This window comes from Chiroxiphia lanceolata, chromosome 3 (assembly GCF_009829145.1).
Source record: "Chiroxiphia lanceolata isolate bChiLan1 chromosome 3, bChiLan1.pri, whole genome shotgun sequence".
Classification (NCBI taxonomy): domain Eukaryota; kingdom Metazoa; phylum Chordata; class Aves; order Passeriformes; family Pipridae; genus Chiroxiphia; species Chiroxiphia lanceolata.
In genome coordinates this window covers 16,448,966-16,474,240 of record NC_045639.1, presented here as the reverse complement: position 1 = coordinate 16,474,240, position 25,275 = coordinate 16,448,966, and the positions used below count along the sequence as shown (strand labels likewise).

The window sequence follows — 25,275 nt, the reverse complement described above, 5'->3', positions numbered from 1 at the left end:
TGCCTAGGTATGTGCAAGGGTGAACTTTAAACCTGGAGTAAGTTTCTGTGAAATCAAAGGCACTGGTGTGTGAGTTTGGGACAGAACACCCAGTGGCCCTGCTCTTTCTGCTCCCTACGCCACAGGGCTGATTGGAGGTGTTTGCAAGTCCTTTACTCAACTAAGAATAAACAGATGCATGTGTGAGCCATATCTGAGCTCAGACTGGAGCCCAGTGTTTGTGGGGTGTTGCATTAGCTGTAATTTTTCAATGGGCACCACAGTCCTGGCTCTAACGCCACTCTCAGATGATGACAACAACACAAGTCAATAGGTTTTGTTCCTGTGCTTCAGTGACACCCAACTTGCCACCCATGAGGAACTCAACCCCGGGTAATAGTCAGCAGGTAGAGTCAGCAGGCTTGGTCATTGCAAATATTTATTTTTCAAGCACGTTTGACACAAATTTTAACAAATGAGTTTGCACAGATGCAGGTATAAGGGCAGGGAGATGTAGTATTTTGTGTTAGAATTATCAGTAGAGATGCCAGTGAAAGGAAACAGGAAAAGGTTCAGGCATATGGGCTTTTCTTCAGGTTTGAAACTAACTGAAAAAGATTGGTTTTGCTGGCTAGCAAAGAAGCACTATTATTTACCAGATGGCAGTTTGCATATGCTGATCTCTTGCCAGCCTGGATCTGTCTGCCTTCTTTAGGGTAGAAAGTAAGTTCCTGGTAGGGGCAAATGCCTCTTGGCCCTAAGGCCAGACTTAGGCCATTGGCATCTCCTGTGGTATTTAAGAGCAGGGGTGAAACCTTGGTGTTTGTGGCTCATTCATGATGTGGCCATTGACCCCAGGCAGGGCTAGGGTGCTGCTGCCTTGTCCCAAAAGATGTGCTCCAAGATACACTGAAGTTGTTAAATTGTTCTGTCGAAGTCAGTGGCCTTTGGGTTAGACTGTGAAGCCAGCAGGCACTTGTGCATGGTTTTATTTGGAAATCCAGGCTTTGAGCTAGTCCCTGGTTAGAGAAACAAGATTTTCAGGTATGTTTCTGAGATAGGCTCTTGATTTATAAATAGGAATTAATTTTCCAACTAAATGGTTTCTGATTTTGCTTTAGATTGTCTCTCTGTGAATGTTTCATCAGTAAAATTTTCTCTCTGGAACTGAGAAAAACAAAGAGGGGTATAAAGCACATAGCTCAAAATCCTTGCAGTGCCAGGGTGACAAATGGTGGAGCACAGTCCTGGCAGTCCCAGACACTAACTACAGCCCTGTCCACTGTGAGTAGTGGTAAGAAGGTGTTGATCTCTTGCTCTTCTCTTACTGCTCAGTGTTGAAGGAGCAAGGTCCAGCCCGCCTCTAAACTGCCACCAGTGGTAGTGGCAAAAATAGTGCAGGGTATGTATTTGAAAGGAGGGTGAGTTAAAAGTGACGGTGTATCCTCACTGGAGCTCTGTGGCCTGTGTTGCAAGCCTAGTAACACAGCAAGTAGGACAAAGGCATAGAAATCTTCATAAAACTTAATTTTTATTATAATCACTTGGCTTTTCCACAGCTCATAACTGTACTCATTAACAAAATGTCCAGAGATTTATGAAGTCAGATAAAAATAAAAATTGAAGATTAACTATTCTGAAACTTCCTTATGTTTTTATATACCCAACTCTTAAAACACAGTAAAATGCTTTTAATCATTCATCATTCTGACATGAAGTAGTTGTTTGTTCTTACTGTTTGGATTGCAGAGGTCTTCGAAGATCCAGTCAGGGATCAAAGTCTTACCATGTGAGGCACTGTACACACATAATAAATCTGTGGCCCTAAAGAAGCAGGGGTATTTTGTCTCCCAGCAATGCAGTGATCTCTTTTCCCTCTCCCTCTCTCTCTCTGACAGTCCAGTTATTTAATATGAAACCCATCTTTGTGATTTCCTCCTACGATGCTGCAATGCTCTCTGTAGCCCATAGTTAATAGGACCATCCCCAGTGCTTTGGCAGGAGGATATAAAGGGAGGGGAGAAGAGGAAGGTAATTCTTTGTCCTAGGAATCTGATCCATCACAGCCTGCAGTATTTCTTCCTCAATACCATTCTCTGTCACTCACTAGGGCATATATTGGGTCAAACACATTACAGTGTGATTCTCCAGCTAATGGCTACTGAGGCCTGGTCTCAGTACGCTGCAACAAGCACAGTAATTGAAATTCGGACTGCAGGAGAGAAAAAGCTTAGTCTTCATTTCAACACATCACCCACTTGCTTATACAAAGTTTTCTCCTGGATGCAGTGAACAAGGGACTTGATTCAGTAATGCCTTGAAGTCTTACCTCACATTAGTGAAAAAAAAAAAAAAAAAGACTACATAGAGGCCCCAGCACTTTGTTTTTAAGTTCAAGGTGCCTCATCTTCTTGCTTCAGAGAGCAAACTTTTGATGGTTCACCGTGGCAGTCAAGATTCCTGATTTGTTCTTGGGAGTTGCTAGATTCGTGTTGCCTTTTCCATTAGTGAATCAGGAGAGCTGATTCACTGAGCTCTGCTCTATTCTCACTCCCTCTCTTCATCTCTGCATGGCTCACCAGCATCAGAGTAGCTGGAGGAAATCAGATGTCTGGGAGAGCGATGAAATCTTTCTCATCAGGGCTGAGTGGGATGTGAGAGCTTCTCATCCAGCTCTTGCTCAGTCTTAAACCCTCTCCTATATTAATTCTGGTATAGTGAGATTAGTGATTTGGTCTGTGATTTTCTAATAAGCTCACCAGATTTAAAATTAACATGCTCTGTTTCAAAGAAAGTTAAAACTAGTGCACCAGGAATGGAGGCAGTATCACGTTGTTTTCCAGTTTATTTTCAGACTCTCATGGGTGCTTCCCAGTGTGGTATTGTACCATATTTTCTCACCTCAGTGAGAAGCAACCATTTCCAAGGCTGTCTCACCCTGCAGCCAGTCTTGCTGAGCCTTGTCCACTCCTAGTGTTCCTCTTCCTTGTCAGGCATTACCTTGCATTTTACACTTTTTTACTGGATGGAGTAATGTTCACAGAAGTCGTCCTCTGTAAAGTACCTGAGACTTTGCCCTTCTATTGACAGTTTTGTTCTGTATTTTGGCCCAGTTTCTATCCTGGTTCAGGACTGTTACCCATAGCCTCCTGTACTTGACTATAGAAGTTTTATAGTGTTTACTTCTTCCCTCCCTCCTCCCCCGAAAAGAAGGAAGTGTTTAGAAATATAGTGCAGTTTGGCTGGAAAAGTTAAAGGCAATATCTGATGTGCTTCCTTAATGCATTGTAGAATACAGATAATCAGGGAAGAACATTAGTTGAAATGTCAATGAAAAGTGACAGAAACATTCACTAGGGACCATATGCTGTTCTCTGTACTGGCATCTCGCTCTCCCTACGTGGCACTGAGCCCTAACCAAGTGCCTTATCTAGCTATTTAAGGTATTTAATTAATAGCTCAGATATAGTACCAGTACTCATTTTTCCATGTACTGATAGAGCAGAGGCAAGAGAGCAGACCTGTGTTATCAAAGCATGCTGTGCAGCTCTGAGAGGAGCCTTTCATTCTGAAAAAAGAGCTCAGGGCTGGAGCTGCTCTGAAGCTGCTCATGCACGTAATAGGAGCCTGCTGCCAACACAGTGTGGGGAAAGAGGTTACAGTAAAGGGTCAGCCTAGGAAACGACATGCCAGCCAGTGTGCCTGCGTAACACAGGCGTGTGTGGCAACAAGGTGGAAAATGAGAGCAGAACACATAAACTCTTTCTTTTCAAGGGTGCTGCCATGACATGTGCTGGTCTACTTGTCCATGCAGGTCACAGCTGGCACTTCGCAGTTCTTGGGAAGCAGAATTTGGGGAGGACAGTTTTCTCCATCAGGCATATGTCTGTTTTAACCTAGGCTGAGTCCTGATGCTGTGCTGCTCAGGATGACGCCCAGGGAGGGCACCACTGGGCTCTGTGCCTTAAATTCTCCATTTGTTCTCTAGACCTTCACCACTTGGTTCTTGCTTCCCTGTCAGTGTGTCTTTCATGTGCCCTAGGCACTAGAGCACCCATCAGAGCCACACTGTGAAGGAACAAATACAGTACAGGTATTAAAAGTTCATCCAATTCCTAAACTCTTTCTGTACAAAATCATCTTGATGCTCCTTTCCTCCTCTCTTGACTGCAGGCCTCAGCTGCAAGACTGTCTCTATTACTTGAGGAGCTCACTTCTGTCTGGAGCTTTTCTCTATGGACTTTGCCACCCTTCCTATGCCTTTCAAATAAGGTCATATTCTCCTTTGGTTTGAGCTGAATAGGTGTAGTCTCAAGATTAAGCTGAGCTACCTTCTTTATGGGCAGTGTTTTGCTTTTTACTTGCTGTCAGCCAGATCAGCAAGCTGTAATGTATCTGGCATTAGGAGTTGCATTTTTCTCACCAGGATGAGGAAACTCAGGCTGGTAATATTTTAGGTTGGTTATTTTTTTTAACTCTCCAACCCTGTGATGTTGGCAAATGCTTAAGTTGTTACAAAACCTGTGAGATGACTCTTCTCTTGGCCAAAATAATACTTAGAGAGAGACCAAATGGGTCTCTAGTGAGTGGGGTATAAAGTGTGGACTGTTTTTTTTCAGAGAAGGCTCTAGCAGCAGCTTAATGCAGGGCAGTGTCAGAAGCCACATTCCATCCTGTGCTGTGGTTCATCTTAGTTGAGCAGGAGACACTGGAATAGGAGTGAGTGTGGTCTCAGCATGGGTGAGAGGAAGTGTGGAGTGTTGGTTATTGAGCCCGCTGGATGGTAACTCCAGGCTGCAGTGGGGCATTTATCCAAATGCTATGAACACCTGTTTTAGGCACCCTGTGTGTTCCAGGGAAGCACAGCATGATCCTGAGAGCCTTACACCCATGTTCCCTGGGACTGGAAGGAGAGCTGTCTGCTGTCTCGTCCTGAAGGCAGAAAGACCTGTACCTCTCTTGCCTAGCATGGTAACTGAGATGAACATTATTTTTTACCATCAGATTTCTGCCTTTAGGCGTGCTCACCATCCTCTTTCAAGATAGTCTTTCTTTCTAAACTGCTATGTACATTGTAGGTATGTATTTTTGGGTATTATTGCTTCAGATGAGGTCACTTGTGTTGGATCAAGGGAAGATGAACCCAGAGTTACCAAAAGTATCTGATGGTTGTTTTTTTAAGTCTTTTAAATTTCCAGGAATTTGATAATGGGATTGTTAGTCTGAGAAATTAATTCAATAATTGCTCCTTCTATCCCATTATTTGCTTTTCATGGAACCAATATATTCGAACAATGACCAACACTATCAGCATACAGCACCCTTACTGCATGGTGGAGAAGCTACACAAGCACTTCTCAGAGGACAAGTCTAGAAGTTATGTCTGTGACTTCCAGCCACCTCATGGTCTTAATTCCACTGTGACATCTTTAGGGTTTGCCATAATTAGCTTCAAATCCCTCTTCTGCCCTTGGTCTGATTTGGATAGTAACTCCATTTTCAGGTTTTGAGTATATGCTGAAGAACATGGAGTACCAGAGCAGCTGTCTGGCTTGCCTCAGGTTGCAACCCTTCGTCTCTCTAGGTGTTGGATGTCTTGTGGGAACAAGGACGAAAGGTGGACAGCAAGTTGCCTATCTGACTGGAATACCAGCAGTGTACCCTTGTTGGCACCTTACAAATGGCAAGATGTCAAGGAAGAAGAAGCTGTACTGTGCAGTATGTGTCACTAGTCAGCAAAGGCTGAGGTGAGGACTGTGGGCTGCAAATGTTTTTACTACTGAATGATCTGCAGGCCAAGGATTCTTCATAAGAGGATGGCAGGAATGTTTCTGGAAAAGAAACAAATGTGAGGCTGTTGCAATCTGTTCACACCAAGACAAAAACAAAACAAAAAAGCGTGAAATAAATTTTCTCATACCCACAGGGCATTGACAAGGCTGGACGCAGAAGTGCCAAACAGGGACTAATGTGCTGGCGAAAACAAGAATTTCATTTCGATGCGCCCTCCACAAAGGTCTGTCTCTGGCATTTCATGGTGCCCAATAACTGTTCTTGAAGAGGTAGATAGGGGACACCGAGAGAAAGGTAAAAGTGCTCCTTCCTTACTTACCTTTCTGAGCAGTTGCTAGCAAAGTTTGGTAAAGCAAAACAGCAGTGCTATGACCAGATGAAACGGTGTCCATTTCACTTGCCAGGACAATGTCATGGCAGCTCTGTTTAAAATATGCTTTGATGTTACACTTGATGATGGGATGGACTCATTCTCAAAGAGAGTTTCAGTGCTATCTGCTGTGGGGCCAAACTTTTGTAGAGGTTGAGTACATTCAAAATGCTTTCATATTCTGTCCCTCATTCAAATGAAAAACAAAGTCCAGAATTTCCCGGGAAACCACATTAGGAAAAATAATGTCAGACCAAATGCAGTGAGCTGTTGCAATAACACTTGAAATCTTTTTTACATTGAGATGTTAAACCTTTTGGATAATACAGAGAGGATCCTGAAGTGACAGGTTTTTCATAAGCAAAAAACGCAACTATTGCAAAATCGGAACGGAGCCCAGTGGCATTATCGAAATGTATTCTCTCTTTCTCATGGTGAAAATTCATTGTTAGTGGCTTTCATGTTTGACAGAATTGCATTTTTCTGAAGGAAAAATATTCCCCTGGGAAATGCTAGTGCTAATATGGGTGTCAGTAACAGGCTGCCTGTTTTTTTATTTTTATTTTTATTCTTGAAGAATTCCCACTGTAGTTCTGAAGTCGGTGGATATTTCTTCTGAAAATTGGGCTCTGGAGAGATTTATTTTTCACACCAAATCCACCCTCCCTCAAGTGGCAGTAGGACCTAGCTATGTGGATTCATTATGTACTGTTAAGCAGCTGCCACATTTCACTCAGGCAACAGTTGTACTTCATTTATGAGCAAAATTATTCATATTTGAATACAGCAAAAGTGCTGCAGCTCGTGGCGAATTTGCACTGAGGGGCAACTCGTGGGTGAGGATTGGGTAAAAACAGATGCTGAAGAAGGACTTTGTTATTTGCCTGATAGTTTATACAACCATAAAAGTTGTGCTTTAGAAGAGCAGGTCCTGCCAGAAATAGGAGTGCATAAGTACAGAGAAAAGAAGATTGTGTATGAGTAATATATTTATAGCTTCCCTGCATCTTGTGTAAGAGAAGCAAATAAATGGTAACACTTGACCTATATACAAAGTTCTGAATGAGGAAATGAAATGGATTGATAGTATTCTTCCATTAGTCAGATAATAAAAAAACAGTGGGACACCCAATTATTGCAGCAAATGTGACAATGACTGACAGAAGATTCCTCTTTTACACAAAATGTAGTTGTGTTCACTACCCTGGACATTTTCCCAGCCTGTTACTTTTGTTTACCATGGTCTAAATTAGGAGTATTTCTGCAAAAAATTGAGTGTGATCTTCACAGGGGTAAAGGCAGCGGAAGTAAGAAATGAAGGCATATGTCTGAAACATTGCAAAAAATAACAGTCTTAATACTTCAGCACAGAAGCTCTGTGGGTGTAGTGAGGAGAGTCCCCTTTCTAAAGGCCAAGGCTTCCACTAGTATTTGGGCATAATTATGCAGTTCCTCCCCACACACCCTTGAAAGATGATACACAATTCCCTGCTTCAGAGATGCTGCTGGCTACTGTGCTGGGTTTAGCTGGGCTAGAGTTAATTTTCGTTACAGTAGCTGGTATGGAGCTATATTGGATTTGTGCTGAAGACAGGGTTGATAATATAGAGATGTTTTAGTCATTCCTGAGCAGTGCTTGCACAGAGTCAAGACCTTTTCTGCTCCTCACCCCACCCCACCAGAGAGTGGGCTGGGGTGCACAAGGAGCTGGGAGGGGACACAGCCAGGCCTGCTGGCCCCCAGTGACCAAAGGGACATTCCATACCACATCATGCTCAACATGGAAGACGGAGGAAGGAAAGGACGTTTGGAGTTACTGTTTTTCCCAGTAATTGTGTTGTGTGATAGAGCCCTGCTTCCCTGAAAATGGTGGAACACCTGCCTGCCCATGGGAAGCAGAGGATTAATTCCTTGTTTTGCCTGGCTTGTGCACACAGCTTTTGCTTTACCTATTTAAGTGTCTTTATCTCAACCTAGGAGTTTTCTCACTTTTACTCTTCCTGATCCCAGTGGTGGGGGAGTGAGTGAGTGGCTATGTGCTGCCAGTTGGGGTTAAACCATGACAGTTATGCAAACGTAGAGTCTACCCTCAAGAAAGCTGGGAAAAGAGAAGATATATGTGTTTAGCTTAAAATCTCTTTTAAAAAAGCTCCCGTGTTGTGCATTTTTTGGTGTATTTTTATTCCAGGGCAGAGAGGAATAAAGGTTCTTTAAATTCCAAAAATATGTGATGCCAAAAATCTGTGGTGCCAGATTCTAACTGAAGCCATTCTAACTTCACAGAAAACCTGGAATTAACAGCACTTCATGATATTTGCCCTTTGGTGCCAGTACCCTCTGGACCAGAGGAAGGAACGCATTGCAGCTGTCGGTCCTAAGCATAGGGGCCCTCCTTTATTTGTGCTTTTAACAGCCCTGAGGTGGTAACTTACAGTGTAGAAGTAGTTTTGAGTTTCCAGTGATCCCTCAGCATCTTTTGCTCATGAGTGGATCAAACTGCACAGCTGCTCTAAGGTGGATTAATGTCCCTGCTCTGCAGAAGCAAACCTCAAGCCAGGGTAATGTTGTACCTGCCAAAATGTCACAGGGTACCACTGGCAGAAAACACCCCTGCTCTCCCCATGCACAGCCCTGTGCTTTTTACTGAAATGACTCTTTTTTTTTTTTTTCTTGCAGAATTCCACAGATACTTAGGATAGCAAATAATCCAAAGGCTCATTACCGCACATAAATCCCTCAGCCTTCTGGGTTTCCTTCTCTGGAGCCACTGTGAAAATGGACACATCAATACAGCCTTCTGCATAAAAGCTGACAATCTCAAAATGGGTTCATGCTGCAATAACTGAAATCTCCTGCCAGGTTGGTGATGGTGCTTTCTAATCAACTTTGCAATGAATATTTCTTAAATCATGTTAATCCCCCATTTAAGCAGAGATATCAGTTCCAGACAATGAATCACCATACCTGGAGGGGAATATACCTGCCGTTTCCCCAGAGAGGAGGCGATTAACAGCACGCGTGCTGTCAGATGAGCCAGCAGCACTGGCATTTATCACCTCAGAGCTCCTTTCCTGCAATGAAGGAAATTTTTGCTCCCTGCTTCTGGTGCAATCAGCTTTTATTTATGTAGTGGTTATGGAAAACAGCTCTTAAAGAAAAACTGCACCTGTTTTGCTCTCTGGGGCAGGTTTTGCTCTAATTTACATGGATGTATTTCCTATTAGAGTTTGCTAAATGTTGGGATCTCATGAGGAAATGAAAGCCCTAAAATGTGAGCAGGCAGGGTGCAGTACACTGCTTTTAGACCCACAGAGCTATACTAAACATTGATGAAGAAGCTGAACTGTCTTTTTCATGAGCTCTTTTATGTTCTCATCTCCCATAGCTCCTAGGGAGCAGCTGCTATGAGAGCTGCTAGCATCCCAACTCAAAGAGACTGCAGCCCAAATAGAAAGTCTTGTTCTGAGGAAATTCCTGAGCCCAGGTGATTGTATGTGATTGATTTTAGTTACTTTGGGTAACTAAAGAACTATACATTGGTTTTTTTGTTAATCCCCAAGATAAACTTCGCAAACCTTCTCTGCAGAGTAACTTTTCTTTTGATGAACAAGCTGTGATAGCTTCAAAAAGAGAGGGTAATTTCTTGGGTCTTTGAGTCCCACTCTAGCTCAAAGCAGATTGACTTCTAAGTTAGGTGATGTTGCTTATATCCTTGTCCAAGTGAGTGTCTCCAAGGGTGGAGGTGCTCCAGGCTCTCTGGGCATTTATGCCTGGGCTGAACCACTCTAAAGAATTTTTTTCTCTCCAACCCCATATAATTTTCATTGCTGCTCCTCATGCCTGTTGCCTCTGCCCATCTTGCTGTGCACCTTCAAGAAGAGTCTGGCTTCACCCTCTCTGTAACTGCCTTTTGGATAGTGGGAGACTGCAATTAGGTCTCCCTCCTGAATGAGTGGACAAACTCTCTTAGTCTCCTCTCTCACACCATGTCCTCCAGCCCCCTGACCATCCTGGTGGGTTTCTGCTGGACTTGCTGCACTTTCAGTCCTCCTCTTACACTGGGCAGCCCAAAACTGGATACAGGACTGCAGATACCATCTCAGAAGTACTGTGCAAAGAAGATGGATTCCCTGCCTTGACCTGCTGCCTGTGCTGCAGCTTGTGCAGCCCAGGATGCTGTTGATTTGCTTTATTGCAAGGCTGCACGGTTGTCTCTTGTTCAGGTTGCTGCCCACCAGAGCACTAAGGGTCTTTTCTTCAAACTCACATTTACAGGCTATAGGAATACACTTAGGATTGCTGCCAGGGAATGTGTCCCAGAGAACGTGCTGCACACATTCCCTTGAATTTTGGCCTCTTTAGGCTATCTCAGTTTGGTTTCCCGAAAATGAATATTCCCGTATTTTTGCTAGATACTTTTTTTTATTCTTTGTCTTTGGGCTTTAGGACAATGGAGGCCAGTCCCCTTCTAAATACGTGGATAACCCCTGCTTCCACAGGCAGTCCTGGAGGAAATGAACTGCCCAAGTAAGTGAACTGATGTGGAATTTAAGTAAGAGCCCAGTGTAAATGCTAAGAGGCATTGGCCTTAAAGTACCTGCTGCTTTTACTACTGCAGAAAGAATGACACGCACCGCTGATAACTTACGTAGCGAGTCCTGCCATGCTGTGCCTGGATCCAGCATGATTGCTGCATTTCCTGGTGATAGGGGGAGGAAAAGATTATATGAAAGGGTGGGAGGTACAAAGAAACCTATTTCTTTTATAAGAATTACTGCAACTGAAGCCCCAATTAGCCACAGGAAACTGTCAACAAACATAGGTCGGCAGACAATTCATTGTGCATGGCTAATAGAAGTCTGTGTGTGTATATATCTATCTATATATATCGACTGTGTAATATCTGTATGAAACTATTACGCCCAAGCCAGAGTGGTTGCTTTTGGCCTTGAACTTGACTTCAGCTTGGCTATGTTTACTTAAGGCGTGGCAAAAGTTGCCCTATAAAGGAGAACAGGGATAGTACCAGCCTGCCTGTTTCTCTGTTGGTGTTGGCTGGAGAGTTACACCGGAGGCACTGCAGGTAAAACATCCCTTTGCTGTTTTATTTAGTACAAAATGAAGCAGGTGAAATATAAGTAATATAAGTTATAGGGCTGGAAAAGCACCACAGAGACATTGAGAGGGATTTGCCTTGGGGAGACAGAATAAATGAGAGTCCCTGTCCTTAATGTTACCAGGAGGGAAAGAAAAGACAAATTTGCCATCCTAGAAAGAGCCTCGTAGTAAAATGGTAAGTTGTCAAAAGTAATTGGATCAAGTGGGAGTAGAGATTCTAAGATGAGGAGGACTCTATAGTTACTGTAGACTGCTGTTAAATGAGGTAGAAAAAAGGTATCTGGAACTGTCCAATGCTATGTATGCAAAACGAGGAGAAAATTGACTTAATAAATAGCCAGAAGGGAGTACTTCACAGACTGTTTGGAGCAGAAGGTCCTGCAAGATGCCACTGGGAAAGTAATCTCCTGAAGGGTTGACAGAGTGCCTGGCTTTGGTTTTGATTTTCTGTGGTACTCAAGGCTTTCACACATTGTATGTACAAGGAGCTGTTGTCCATCTGGGATTTGGGATGCCCGTGTTCTGGTCCCTGCTCTGCCTCTTGTGCCTGCTGTCACTGCAGGAAGCTACTGAAAAGCAGTACTCTTGTTTGTTTTTAATTTGAATGCAAGGAGACCTAATAAACTCACACTTTCCTTCATTATAAAATAATTCTGGAACTGAGTTTCTGAAGTTTTTACAATACTTCAAATATGTGACTGAGGGGATCTTAGAGGAAAGAATACTTGTGTAACTGTAGCATATATTGAGTATTATAGGGAGATGAAACATAGCTTAGGAGTTTAGAGCATTTGAGAGGAAGCAGGGGTAGAAGGGCTGCTGGCTTATTGACTTTTTTGTTATTCTTTGTAGGGTTTGAGAAAATTCAGTTGCTCTTTCTGAAGTACAGAAACTCAGCTAAGCCAACATATAATGGAAATGTTTTGATAAAATCAGTGGAGAGAAGGTTTGGCTATGAAGTAGACACATTTTCTAATTGCCTATTTCTACTTTCTCCACGGTGAAAAATATCAGAAGCTATTGAAGGAAATTATGTCTGTACCCTGACATAAATCTTTATGCAAAGTGTAATTAGCTGTCAGTAGCATTTGCCACCATTGAATACCTGATTATAGTAGTGGCTTGACATCTTTTGTGAATGAGTGCTGGAGGGAGACACAACCCTTCACTGCCGCCTTTTAAGCTGTTCAAAGCAGAAAATGGTCTGTTTGGTGTTCCCCCAATAATTGCTGCAGGAGTCACCAATCTTTTTTGCTCTGCTATCCTCAGAGACTCCTCTTTCCTTCTCACCCTTTCCAACTGTCACACTTGATCTCTTTTGATCCTTCTCTCTGTAGCTTTTCCACTGCTTACCTTCCCTCCCTCCTTCTTTGTCCCTTTCTCTGGGAAAGAATTTCTCCCTCTGCCCAGAAAGAAGAGGAACCAAAAAAGAGCAGCAGATACAAAGTTGGGCGTGATTCCCTTCTCTATTTCAGATAAGTAAATATGTTGAAGGAGATTCCAGGACTAAGTAAATGTTTGTTTAACCCCTTCTGAATAATAATTTCCTTGCTTAGTTGAGAGGCAGACTCTTTTTTTCTCTTTAGAGTTTGACAGTATGTGTGAACGAACTTTTGTGAGTGTTTCAAATCCCTCCCTCTCTCCTCGCATCTTGTGGCAGGGAACAGTCCAAGGGCAATGCATCCAATACCCATTGCATTATAATTCTGTCCCTTGAAAGTCTTTCTGACATGTGGGTTCAGCGACAGGTAAGAAGCTCCCCAACCAAGCAGGCAATATTCTGCATTAACAGCTGTTGTGATCTTTTCTGTTGCTGATGGACCCATGACAGCTGAGCAGCAGAGCTGGGGCCAGGGTTCAGGATGCTGCTCCAAAAGAAGTGGCCCTCAGAGTTTGTTGGTGCTGGCAGAACAGTGCTAGCCAGGTATGCCTGACCCCATGGCCTACCTGCACAGGGGCATGGATGGTTATAATACTTGTGTGCCCCCAGACACAATGCTGATGAAGTTATTCCTGCAAGGGAAGAGTAGTTAAGTGTATTATTTTCTTCAGTCTGGTTGCTAATTTAATCCTGATATGTTAAACAACGTAATTAAACACACGCACACACATGCTAAAAACTCTTGTTCTCTGTCAGAAGAGAGGGAATGCGTGTCAGACCCAGCCTTCAAGCTCTGTTAATTTTAATTTGAGTTTTGGAATTAGTAATCAGTTTTGCTGGAACACCGTTGCAAGAAATAGATCTTAGCATGCATGGGGCCTGGGCACAGTTTCAAATGAGTATTTGTTAAGAAGAAGCCATTCCCTTGTCGTGTTATGGTACATTACATGAGATTTATTTCCATTGTATCAAAAACTGCAAGCCCAAGGGGAGTGTTCTCTTCTTGTTGGCCGAGGGTGGTTTGTGAATTCCACCCGATGTTTTTGTAGGGCTTTTAATTAAAACAATGAGATGCGAAACTACTTATTTGTTTAGGCTGTTGTTACAATGCCAGGAGGTTAAGTGACTTGAAGCAGCAAGAAAGGTGATGAGACTAAGTAAAAAGCGTGTAGGGCTGGGAGTGGGGGGCTGTATCACACCTTCATTGTGGCTGAGCTGTGTTTTTCACATGCGTGAAGAATTAACAATACAAATCTAAGGCTCTGCTCTTACTGGAGCAGTCTGCTGTCTTTGTGCCGCAGCAGGAACATCTCAGATCTACAGGTAAGTTTGTTTGGTAGAAAAGAGCCCTTTCATCTACTGAAGATTTGGAGGAGAAAAAAAATAAAAAAAGAGTTGTGGCATCCGGTGCTTGAAAGTGAAACTAAGTGACTTCAAGCTACGAGTTAGCACAGTGAAGTTAATTACCTTTGGGAGTGGCTTGCCCAGGGTTGTGGTGGATTTTCCAATGCTAATTTGTGAGAAGGTGCATCCTATGCGGATGCCAGGAGCTAGGGGCAGGAATCACTGGATTAAGTGCAGTGGCATCCATCATGTGAGATGCCAGAGGAAGTGATCATGGTGATCCTTCTTGCCCTTGAAAGTCTATTAATAAAGGGCTTCACCAGAGCCGTCTCTTTTCATAAAGAAAGAGGCAAAAGGGAAATTATATCTCAGGCTAGTTAATATTTTGGTTTTGTGAGGGCAAGTGTGAATGAAGGGTGAAAACTGGTGTGTATCCTGAGTCATATTTTGATCCAACAACAGGTAATTTTGTGTGACAAAAGGAGCTTAAGGAACCAGGAAGCAAGGCAGGCTGCACAACCTTTTTGCTACTTCTCTGTACCCCGAAACCCACAACAGAACTTTTCAGCGGAAGAAAGATCCCCAGGAGGTGGTGCACATGTGTACATCCCTCTCTACATCCACGTTGCTCTGGGGAGCACACCTGAAAGCTTGTACTCTGCTTGGACAGAACAAATTGCTCTTTTTAACCTCCAGTATCACTGACCCCTACAAATGTGCAAGTTTTCTGCTTTCTTGAGCCCTTCTCCTTCCCCTGTCCTAAAAGCCCTCCCATGCTGCAGTCCGGTGTCTCCATGGAAGATGCACTACCTCCCTTTGGAACAAAAGTAGATTTTTGATGACAGTTGTCCTGCTTTTTGATGACTGTAAAGGGGACAAAGTCCTTAACAGAAGATTTTGGCTCCCACATCCATATGTAGCTGTGCCAGGAGGTGTATTAGCAGCTCTGTTCAGCCTAGGGTTTCACTGCATGTGTGAAATGTTCATTTTTCCTAAGTGAAGTGCCCCTTTTCTTTAGACACATTAACAAAGAGGGGTTCTACCATGCTCCAGACTGGAATTCCTGTAGATGCCATGCAATGACTGCCCAGTTTAAATACGAATTTGAAATTCAGGACTGTTTCAACACTGGCTTCTGAATGAACTACTGAGTCCAAAAACCTCGGACCCTGGTGCACACTCCCATGAATGTGTAGTGTAGGTGGGATCCAGGTCTGGATGTCAGCACTGTAGTTGTAGGGAATCTGATAGAATGCCTGTGTAGGCTGGTAGGAAGCCACCCCCTAATATGCCCAAACTTCTTTGGAGCAGATCCAGGTAAGGAAAGTCTCTGCCATCTTTACGTCTCACAGAGAGTGACCATCAAATGCTCACATGTGGAAATGAAAAAAAATAAATAACTGGAAAATTCCCTGGGCATAGGCGTGATACATGATACATGGCCAGAAGAGTCCTGGGTACCTCTGAGCAGTCTCTCTGCTCGCACTCACTCTCCCCTGCATCTGCAGCAACTGTTCCATCCATCCCCTGTGCTGCAGATGTACCTCAATGCTCACACAGCGGCTCACTAACAGCTTTGCTCTCTGTCCTCAGGGAAGACTCAAAACTGAATTTGTAGCAGTGACAACACTGGTTCAAGATAAACCAGTTGGGATTTGATGACTACTCTTTCCCCATGCATTTCCAGCTAATAAGGATTTTTTCACTGCTGCTGCCCTCAGCTTTGAAAGCTGCTGCTCCACAATCCTCTTGGCAGGAGGAGGGGGGCTGTTTGATTTCCCACACGCTTCTAATACACTGCTTTGGATCAGGAAACTAATGGCACCCCATGTCTCTCCTTCACAGGAAAGGGGCACAATGCTCGCCCTCAGCTCCACTCTGATGTCGGAGCAGGGCCGGCAAACCACAGGAGCAACGGGAAGCCTCCAGAACCTGAAGAGGTTTAATAGCCAGGACTTCAAAAACCTACGAGCCTTGTGTCTGAGCCAAGGGCTGCTCTTTGAGGATGATACCTTCCCTGCTCACGTCAGCTCCATTGGTCCCAACCTGCTCCCAGAGGATGAGCTGCGACGAGTACAATGGAAGAGGCCAACTGTGAGTTCCACCAGCTGGGGTGTTTCATAACCCTGCTGCTGAATGGGAGCACTGATGGCCAGTGGTTAAAGGCCTTCATCCTGGGGAAGGAAATCTGTGTTAGCAGGAAAGTAGACTTTAAGGGGAACACTGGAAGCAAAACACTGCAAGGAGGGATCCTTGCTGTGGGATGTTTGGAGGGAAGATAACCTCTGTAACGTTAACAATTTCACCAGGTACATTTTTGTAGGAAGTTTGTTTCTGCCTGTGAACCTGACTAAAACTAGTGTTCCCACTTTGATGCACTTCTAGAGAACTTTGTGCAAACCTGAAAAGCTGTCAAATTCTATTAAAGATCTCTGTTTTCTGTAATCCAAGCAACTGACTCAGCAATACCTATTTTAAAGTAACTGGGACAAGGCGTGAGATGAAGTACATTTGTGTGCTGATTCCCAGTTGCAATTTAATAGGCAGTTATCATCTGGCATATGGATGTTTAAAATAGGAGGTGGAATCACATGCTCAACTCTTTTATCCTAGGACCTAATTTAGGAAATCTTTCCATGGTCAGACTGCTCAGTATAGCACTGCTCTGTACCATTTGCTACTGGCACAGCTACTGGATTAGCCACGTGCTGCCCTTTTTCTGGGTTTTGCTGAGCACACCACCAGTGCCTGAAAACTTTGACTTCCCTGGACTGGGAAAAACCAGCTCATCTCCCTGAAGGCAATGCCTCAGGGTGTAGAGACAGTAACTGTGAGATTGTAAAGATGGGACAAGACAACTGGAAAAGATTTGTTTGGATGGCAGATGCATTAGGGCAGTGAGGGTGTGCTGGAGCTTGGCAGTGTGGTGGCCTTGGCACTGCAGCAGCAGAGGCTGCAGCCAGCATGTTGAAACCCATGGGTCCCAAAAGGGAAGCAGTCTAGCCAAGAGAGCCTGCAGAGCTGCTAAATGTGGATGCCCAAATGGAAAGGTGGGAAGCGCCAGCCCTGATGTCAAAGGAGTGTGATGTGGTGAAGTATCAGATGGAGTAGAAGCTGCAGCCTGGACACCAGCATGGCTGTGGCTGCAGTGTTGTGGTAATAGGGATGGGGCCTGAGGCTTGGACATCTCCCTACCCACTGCTGCAGCAGGGTCTAGAAGTGTCAGAGAAGTTGTGTGTGCAGAGATACAGGCGCTTCCAGTCTGGATGGATGCTTTATGGTGTGGTAGTTGTGGAGGTGCTGGGTGCAGATGTTTAGGTGTCCTCTGTGGAGGTGCTATGAAGGGATCATTCTCTTCTGCAGAAGCAGCTCCTACCACAGGCTGAATGTCTGGGCTTCTCCTTTGGCAGCCTTCCTTGAAGTTTGGGTCCAGTGAGAGTGCAGCTGGTGCTGTGTTCTTTACACCAGCAGTCTGCTTACAGGTTCATAGTAGGTGGGGATAAGCTGTCTTGAAACAGGGGTTGTAGTAGGAAAGTGACTAAAAAATGCAAAGGAGAGGAGTTAGTTGCCACTATTTCCAATCTGAGAAAGACAAAGATACGATAACTAAGCCTTAGACTCACAAAAGACAAACATGGATACTAGAAAGGACTCTCAGGGGCATTTTAAAGATGAATAAACTGGAATAAGATGTTATGATACAGTTCTGTTGAGTACTAACACCCTGGTGCTTTTGCCTTTTGAGAGCAGTAGAGAAGCGTAGAATTTCAAAAGCATACAAAGTGACTTAGAAACCCAAATACCATTGATTCTGAGGCTCCGCACCATGGGATAAACATGTATCCTATTTAATATCCTGATAGTTATTTCATGTGCAAAGGGGCTGATGTACCTTGTCAAAAACAGAATCTGCTGCTGGTAGCGCTTGAAGTCTGTCAGGGGAGGCAGGTATTGGAGAATTCCCTTCTATTTTGCAGAATCCATGAATACTAAGCTTATGAATAAAAACTTTTGTGGAATTGGTTTAAAAATTTTGCATATGTCTTCTCCATCCCAGCACTTCCATTTTGAAGATTTTTTTTTTCAGCAATCACTATGCACTTTCCAGCATCATCACACCAAACTATCTGAGACCAATTGCTTCCATCAATTTTCCAGAGGTTTGTGGGGTCTTTTTTAAAAAAGAGTCAGGATCAGAAGTCATTGGCTTTGCCAGAGCTCTCCTTCAGAAAATTAAACCATATACTCATGGCCCAGGGTTCATGATGTGAACACTGAAAAGCCTTTTGTTCTTTTACAAAGGCTAAAGCAGCATCACCTGCTACTCTTCTACAATATGCTCACAGGACAAAAGCTGAGACTGCCAACTCAGCTGGCTCCTGTGGAACAGAAACACTGGATGTCAGTGCTGAAGAAGGCTCCGTTTTAATTTTTTTGTTTTCTCAGTTTGACCAAAATTTTCACCTGTAGCCATTTTGCACCAAACCAGGCTTCACCCTGCTAGACAAGATGCAAGATAAAGGGCAATGGCATCAGCTGCCAGGGGAGACCAACCAGAAGTTCTCAAACATCACCACAACACCCCTCCTGTGTCACTGCTGTGACATCAAACTGTGGCCTCAATTTCCTGACAGAATGAATGAGGGGCAGAAGAAGTTGCTAAACAGTGGTGGTTTCTTTTCATTTACAGAGCTGCAAATCTTTTGAGTGAAGGGTCAGGAAGTAAATAAAACTGTGTTTGCATTTCTTAAGTCCTGAAAGGCCAGTGCTGTGTCCAATCGCCTATGGGAGTTGGTTCCCTGGGAGGAAGAGGGAAAGCTTCAGTGTCAGGAGTAGCAATGCTCCAAATCTGAAGTTGTTCAGTTGGGCATTTCATCCAGACAGAAATGTTCATAAACTCTGTTCTTAGGTCACTGCAATGCTAAATGTAAGGATACAGGATCCCAGGTGTTAAAGCCACCTAAAATACTTGGCAAAGAGATACCTATAATTTTCCCAAGACTGTTTCCTACCTGAATACATCTCCTAGAGGGTGAGTGTAGTTGTATCCTGCTGACAGAGCATGGCCAATTTAACCTATGTCTATATTTTTCTCAGCCTCTACCATTAGCTACCTCTGACATTAAAAAAATTTGTCTGGAAATGTACCTGTGACTGACATCTTGCTCCTAATAATCTCTTAGCCTCCATTTACTGAGTCATGCAATGTCTGGTTATTTAAGTGGTAGACAGCAATTATAACTGCTGTCTTTGTTCCAGATCCAATTGAGCAGTTGAGCAACATGCTGCTTCTATTTTACCTTGTACATTGTCAAGAGAATTGCCAATTACACTCAGAGTTTGGAGTCTTCATATCTGGGGGTAATGTATAAAAGGGAGGGAAAACAGCTTGGTTTCAGACAGTGATAGTCAGCAGTGACAGTCAGAAACAACATATTTTGACTTGTAAACTGGTCTGATTTAGTAGGGATGTCCCTGAAGAGGGGGAGAGGGTGGATCAGGAGCACCAAGACAACATTAAAAATGTCACTTTTCCTAATTCTGAGGTAGATGCACTTTTCCATCGGATGGGGACTGCTCCAGGCTGTATTTTCATCCCCAGGCCCTCAATCTATGTCCATTGAAACATGAGAAATTTGTGAAAGAGATTTTGTGTGTGGTACTTCAAGTATTAATAGAGGTGGAGTTGAAGGTACCAAATACAGCCAGACTTCTGCAATTGGCTGGTCTTTTGGCTAACCCACAATTTTGAGAGAAAGAGAAATTCTATTTTAGACTGATAAAGTATTTCTATAGCTGGGCTTTTCTAAAGATCAGTCAAAGGGAAATTCTCCACGAAGAATTATGTCAGATTTAAAAAATTGAGATGCTCATTTTACAATGTTCAGAACAATTCTTTTTCATTGTTTGCTGCTTTTCCTTCACAGAAGAAATTGAGTGGAACAGAGGAAGTCATGAAATGATTTGCTGTTGCGGAATATGCATTTTTAACCAATTACTGTTTAGGCTAAAGATTTCACTCTGTTCTGATCATACTACGCAGATGCAAAAAGAAACTGAATTAGGATGCTCCAGACAATGTGAATTGTGGTGATGGTAAATGCTTTATTTTTACTGACATTGGTTATATTTTCAAGCATGGTATGTGTGAGGGGAGAGTGGTTGACATCTATGCAGCAGTGCCTTGGCCCTGCACCAGGGAGCACTACTGTGCTCAATATGATGCCCATTATAAATTTTAAGGACAGTCTCTGATCTGAAAGGTTAAAATGGCACAGGGTGAAGTTACTGGAGATTATTCTGAAGGGTCTTCAAGGTCACAGACTACTGCTCCTGCACTGCTTACCCTGGGTCTCTCGGGGACCCTGTAGCTCCCTTAGGAGAGAGGGGATGCTGGACAAGAGCTGACCTAAGGCAGTCCATCCTCTGGTTAACACAGACTGTGGTGTGTGTGGGCAGCCAGAAGAGAGGGAAAAACTGCAATGTGGCCAATGGGGGTTTGAGGATCAGCATGAGAGAAATCCCTGAGAGCCTCTGATGTGACTTGTAGGAGGGATGCATGGTGAAAGGACTGTCTGAAACAGCCAACACAGGTTTTGTCTGCACCTTCCGTCTGTTTGTAGTACCAGGGCATGGACTACTTGGGTATTTGTCTTGTGTGTCTGGTGTCAGATGAGGAGAAGGGTAAGAAAGAATTCCTTGGGCAGAAGTCACAGGAAGAGGCAGCTTTAGTGTGAACTCCAGCAAGTGATGTCCCTTGTTCCTAAGGCAGAGTCTGGTGCTATGGCACTTAGCATACAAAAAGCATTGGGGAAAATGGTGCCCTTTGAGTCCATGCTTGTTTGCTGGGAAAAGTGATCCATCGTTTGATTCAATAATTTTGCAAAAGGTCTTGCTCTCATTTTCTCTTCCCTTTCTCTGTCCCTTCCCAAAGAAAATGTAACCTTCTTTCAGGAACAGAGTGCCTATTGTGATTCTACATAGCCTTTGGTGATTATTTGCTTATTGGCATTTTATTTATTTCCCAGAAATTTCCAGGAATTAGCATCAACATTAAGGATTTTCAATCCCAGCAAATGAATAAATCAAACCAGACTCGCTAAAAAAAGTAATTTTGAAGTTAGAATCTTTCTAGACAGATAAGCTGAGCTGGATTTCCTACTGCATCAGCCTTGGTCTGTGAGTAGCTGGAGGGGAGAAAAAACCAGATTTTATTCAGGCAAGAATTTAGACAACAGTTTGAAGTTAACCTAAAAACTTATCTCTAATGGAACAGGGGGAAAATGAAGAAAAACCTTCCAAAAAGAAAAAAAAATTAAAAAAAAAGAAGAGGAAAAAGAAATGAGGATTGTCACATGAGCTGTTTAATGAGGAAAGTTAAGGAAATGTGGAAATGCGTGGCAGTGAGGGATAATGCTGTCCTTCACTGCCTGCAGGTCTGTCACCTTGGGACCATTTCCTGGCATGAGCCAAAGCTGCTCGCCAGCTGTTTGTGGTGGAGTTCACGGCTTCAGACTTTCCCAGGGGCCACAAGGCCCTTGGATCCTGTTCAGTATTTCTCCGTGATGAAAATAAAAATCAATTCCCCTTATTTTGGAGTGTGCGTGTGCAATCAGTGTAATTGAACGGGAGCAGCATCTCCAGGCTGCCATTGTCTCAGCCCTTGCCTACTCAGCTGATTGCATCTGACCTCAACTTGGAAGTTCATATTTTTGGGCCAAGGAAGCTGCAGTGCATCACCATTTATTACATCTGTCTTTCTGCACAGGCTTTAGATGAAAAGGGTTTATTTGCATCATATTCTCTGGCTCCATTCATCTTTGGGAGGGGCCGACTCTGAGGGGGAATTTGCACATCCTGGGTTGATGGGAAAGCTGTGCTCCTATGATGGTCTGCTGACTCCCCTGCTTCCTTGTTTCTCAGGCTAGGGAGTCATCTGGCACACATATGGCTGTGATGGCCAGAGGGTAGTTGGTAACACTGTGGAACTTTGAAAACTTCAGCTTGTACTGTATGGTTCAAGTGGGAGGTTTCAAGATCTCTAAGGAAACCACCGCTCAAAAGCTCTGGGTACACAGGCTACCTCCCTTGTTTACATCCTTTGTATTTGCTCCCTTTGTTTGCAATTATTGTTTTTTTAACACTGAGCCACACAAAGCAAACAGGTTTCAGTTAAATCTGAGCTGGTTTCTGGTCATCAGTCCATCCTCCAAAAGGACTTTGTTTCTTCATTTGTGGGCTCTCCACCCATGCAGAGTCTGAGGACCTCATTCTTCCCTTGCAAGAGGGAAGTGGAGCAGAGCAGGGTTTTTAAGCAACCAAGGCATTTGTATTGAAATCAGGCAATTAAGAATTGAGCCATTCTTCTGTAAAGCAGAGAATTGAGTTCTGTCAGTGTGAGCAAACCCCTTGAGAGTAGTCTGATTTTTCCTATTAGTTTTGGCTTGCTCAGTTATCCTCTCCCTCTCCAAGCTGTCTCCAAGTCATTGCAAGTCAGATCTTTGGTGTGACCAGCATAGCTTATAGAATCACAGAATTGTGTAGGTTGGAAAAGACTTTTAAGGTCATCAATTCCAACCACTAAACCATGTCCCCAAGTGCCACATCTGCATGTCTGTTAAACACCTCCAGGGATGGTGACTCCACCACATCACAGGCAGCCTGTTCTAGTGCTTCGCAACCTTTCAGTGAAGAAATTTTTCCCAATATCCAACATAAGCCTGTCCTGGTGCAACTTGAGGACATTTCCTCCTGTTCTGTCACTTGTTACCTGGGAGAAGAGACCAACCCCCACCTGGCTACAACCTCCTTTCAGGTAGTTGTAGAGAGTGATAAGAACCCCATTGAGCCTTCTTTTCTCCCAGCTAAACAATGCCAGCTCCCTCAGCCTCTTCTCATAAGACTTATGCTCCAGATCCTTCACCAGCTTTGTCCTTTGTTCTGCCCTCCCTCGTTACTTAAACGGTCTTATTTCTGTGGAGGTTTCCTGTGGTCTTGGGATATATGCCAGTGGTGTCACATATGCCTGACCCCTCCTCAGTGCACTGCTAAGTCAGTGCCTTCAGCCCAGGGAACTGTAGTAACGTATTTGCTTCTTAATCCAGAGCAACACTATTACAGGCACAGCAGTGATGCCGAATTAACATTTGTCCAGCTGAGAACAATTTGGCTTTCAATCAATAGCAGCCTTTTTATTTGTCGTAATTGGTGTGTGTTGAATAGGGAGCACCATGACTCATGATGGCAGCGCGTGTCTGGATGGCAGAGCTGGAGCCAGGGGGAGCAAAACAAGTGTAGCTGAAGGGAAAGATGTGGCCAGAACAGAAGCAGGGCTGGGGTTTTACTTTAGGGTTAAGGTGAACTGACCAGGAGGTGGCTTTTCAAAGAGTCAGCTTCTACCCCTTAACCCTCAGTGGCCTTATGCCTCCTGGATCATGCTGGGCCAGCGGGGAAATCTGTGGGAAAGTGGCCAGGGCCCAACCACCATATTGAGCATCGTCCTGCGCCCAGACTGCCTTATGCTGCCTATGAAATCCCACCTCAGGCTTCCAGTTTTTCACAAAAATGTTTGACTGTGTGCTTTGCATGTCTGCATGTGGCCTACATCTATGGAACTCACCTCCACTTCCTTCTGGGGAGTTGTTCTTCCTTAAATATTTCAAGCAATTATAAAAAGAAATTTGGAGATGAATACATGTGCAGGACACTTTCCTTCCACCTCTCAAATTAATTCTCCATTTTGTCCTTTAGATGAACAGTAGTTCTGTGGTAAGATCATTCTCTAGAGGATGAACTGGTTTGAACTTGAACTTCTCTTTTCCTTTGAATACATAATGAAGTCTTCAGTGGGTCAGGGAAAGCGAGTGATGATAGCTTTGTCCTAGGGGGATGAGTTCAGGCAGAGTGCTTGACTTGCAGCCCGTATGGTTGCCTTCACTGCTGGACTCAGAGATACTCTGGGAAGAGACCACGTGCCTCCCTGAGCTCCCTCTTCTTTCCCCCTCCAGCTAAAACTGAAAAGTCTTCATGAAAATGCCACAAAGCCTCATCGTAATTACTCAGCGAAACAGGGCACTGCTTCTGGACAGACTTATTGTTAAATCTGTGGTTTCTTTCTTTGTCGTGCAGTTGGAGCACTAGCTAATAATGAGGCTTACACATTATGTGTAGCTGTAACTATCTGTTTAGCTGTGAATTGCAATAATAAATGATACACTGTTTTATGACTGCTGTATTCTTGCCTTTAAAGGAAGAGGAGCTAATTGGAGACTTCCTTTCCTCCGGGTTGAGAAGGTCTAGATTTCCAAAGTGTTGCACCCATTATAATGATGCTCTCTCTAAGCTCTTTCAGAAGCCCTCTGCTCTTAGTTGAGACAGCTGCTGAGCAGCCCCTTTCCATGGCTAGTGGAAACATGATATGTGTTGTTTTCTAGTTATTTCCCCTAAGTCCATGGGGAGTATGTCCTACTGGAAGCAGAGCTTAGTGTGTTGTGGGTGTTGGGATTACAGTGAGAGTGTTTGAGTGTTGTCTCTGATAGCCACAGAGATGTCTGTGTGCACAGTTAAGGCATGTTTGCTGGGCCTGACTTCAAATCGTGTCTTTTCTGGTTTTAGACAAAATTACTGGTTTCCCTCAACAAGGAACCTCCTTAATGTATTAACTTATCCCTGTTGCTTACTGGGGAGTTGAGCACCTTGGTAGGGTATCTGGGGAGGCACCTAATGGGCTGACTTTTCAGCCAGTCTCCATAGGAGGCTGTCAGGATCCACAGTGCAATTAAGAGCTTTATCATCCCAGCATAGAGCAGATCATCAGCCCTTTTCCCAGGAATCCCATGAAGACGCAGCTGCCTCCACATTAGTTTCAGGTTCATGCTTCTAGGTGATGGTTATCCCTGTGTCAGCTCTGCACTGTGGTCCAGCCAGTCTGCCTCTGGTGACTAAGACTTCAACAGCCTCAGAAATGATGGAGGAAACAAAAATATCCATTTCTTTGTTCTGTTTGTTGGGATGACTATTGGCACATCAGACACACACAAAGGCACAGGCCAAATTCAGAGCCTTGTCATGCAGATTAGTCTTTCCTGGGTGTGGGAAGTTTGAGGGAAGCAAAAGCTGTCAGGGAAATGAGGAGATGATAAAGCTGGGACAGATGTAGAGTGGAAGGGAGAAGGGCTGAGCATGCTGTACAGTGAGCAACCACTGCTGCTGGTGACCACCATATCTTAGGCCTGCTCCCATGCCATGGATAAATCTCTTATCACAAATCCCTCAAGTCCTGGGATAGGTG

At 43.9% G+C, this 25,275-nt stretch overlaps 1 protein-coding gene across 4 annotated transcripts in view; it reads left to right on the top strand.

The window, feature by feature from the left end:
• The first annotated feature begins 11,191 nt into the window (after nt 1-11,191).
• The window catches only part of LOC116784250 (calpain-13-like), a 49,971-nt gene continuing 35,887 nt past the window's right edge, over nt 11,192-25,275 (top strand). For 3 of the 4 annotated variants that reach the window (XR_004356006.1, XM_032682652.1, XM_032682651.1), the window contains exon 1: nt 15,271-16,079. Coding sequence is in view for 3 of the 4 variants with exons in the window: in XM_032682652.1 (XP_032538543.1) it covers nt 15,804-16,079 (276 nt within the window). In the remaining variant the exon portion in view is untranslated. Of the gene's footprint in view, nt 11,226-15,270; nt 16,080-25,275 lie in introns of those variants that run through there. The other variant, XM_032682653.1, reaches the window with a different exon arrangement.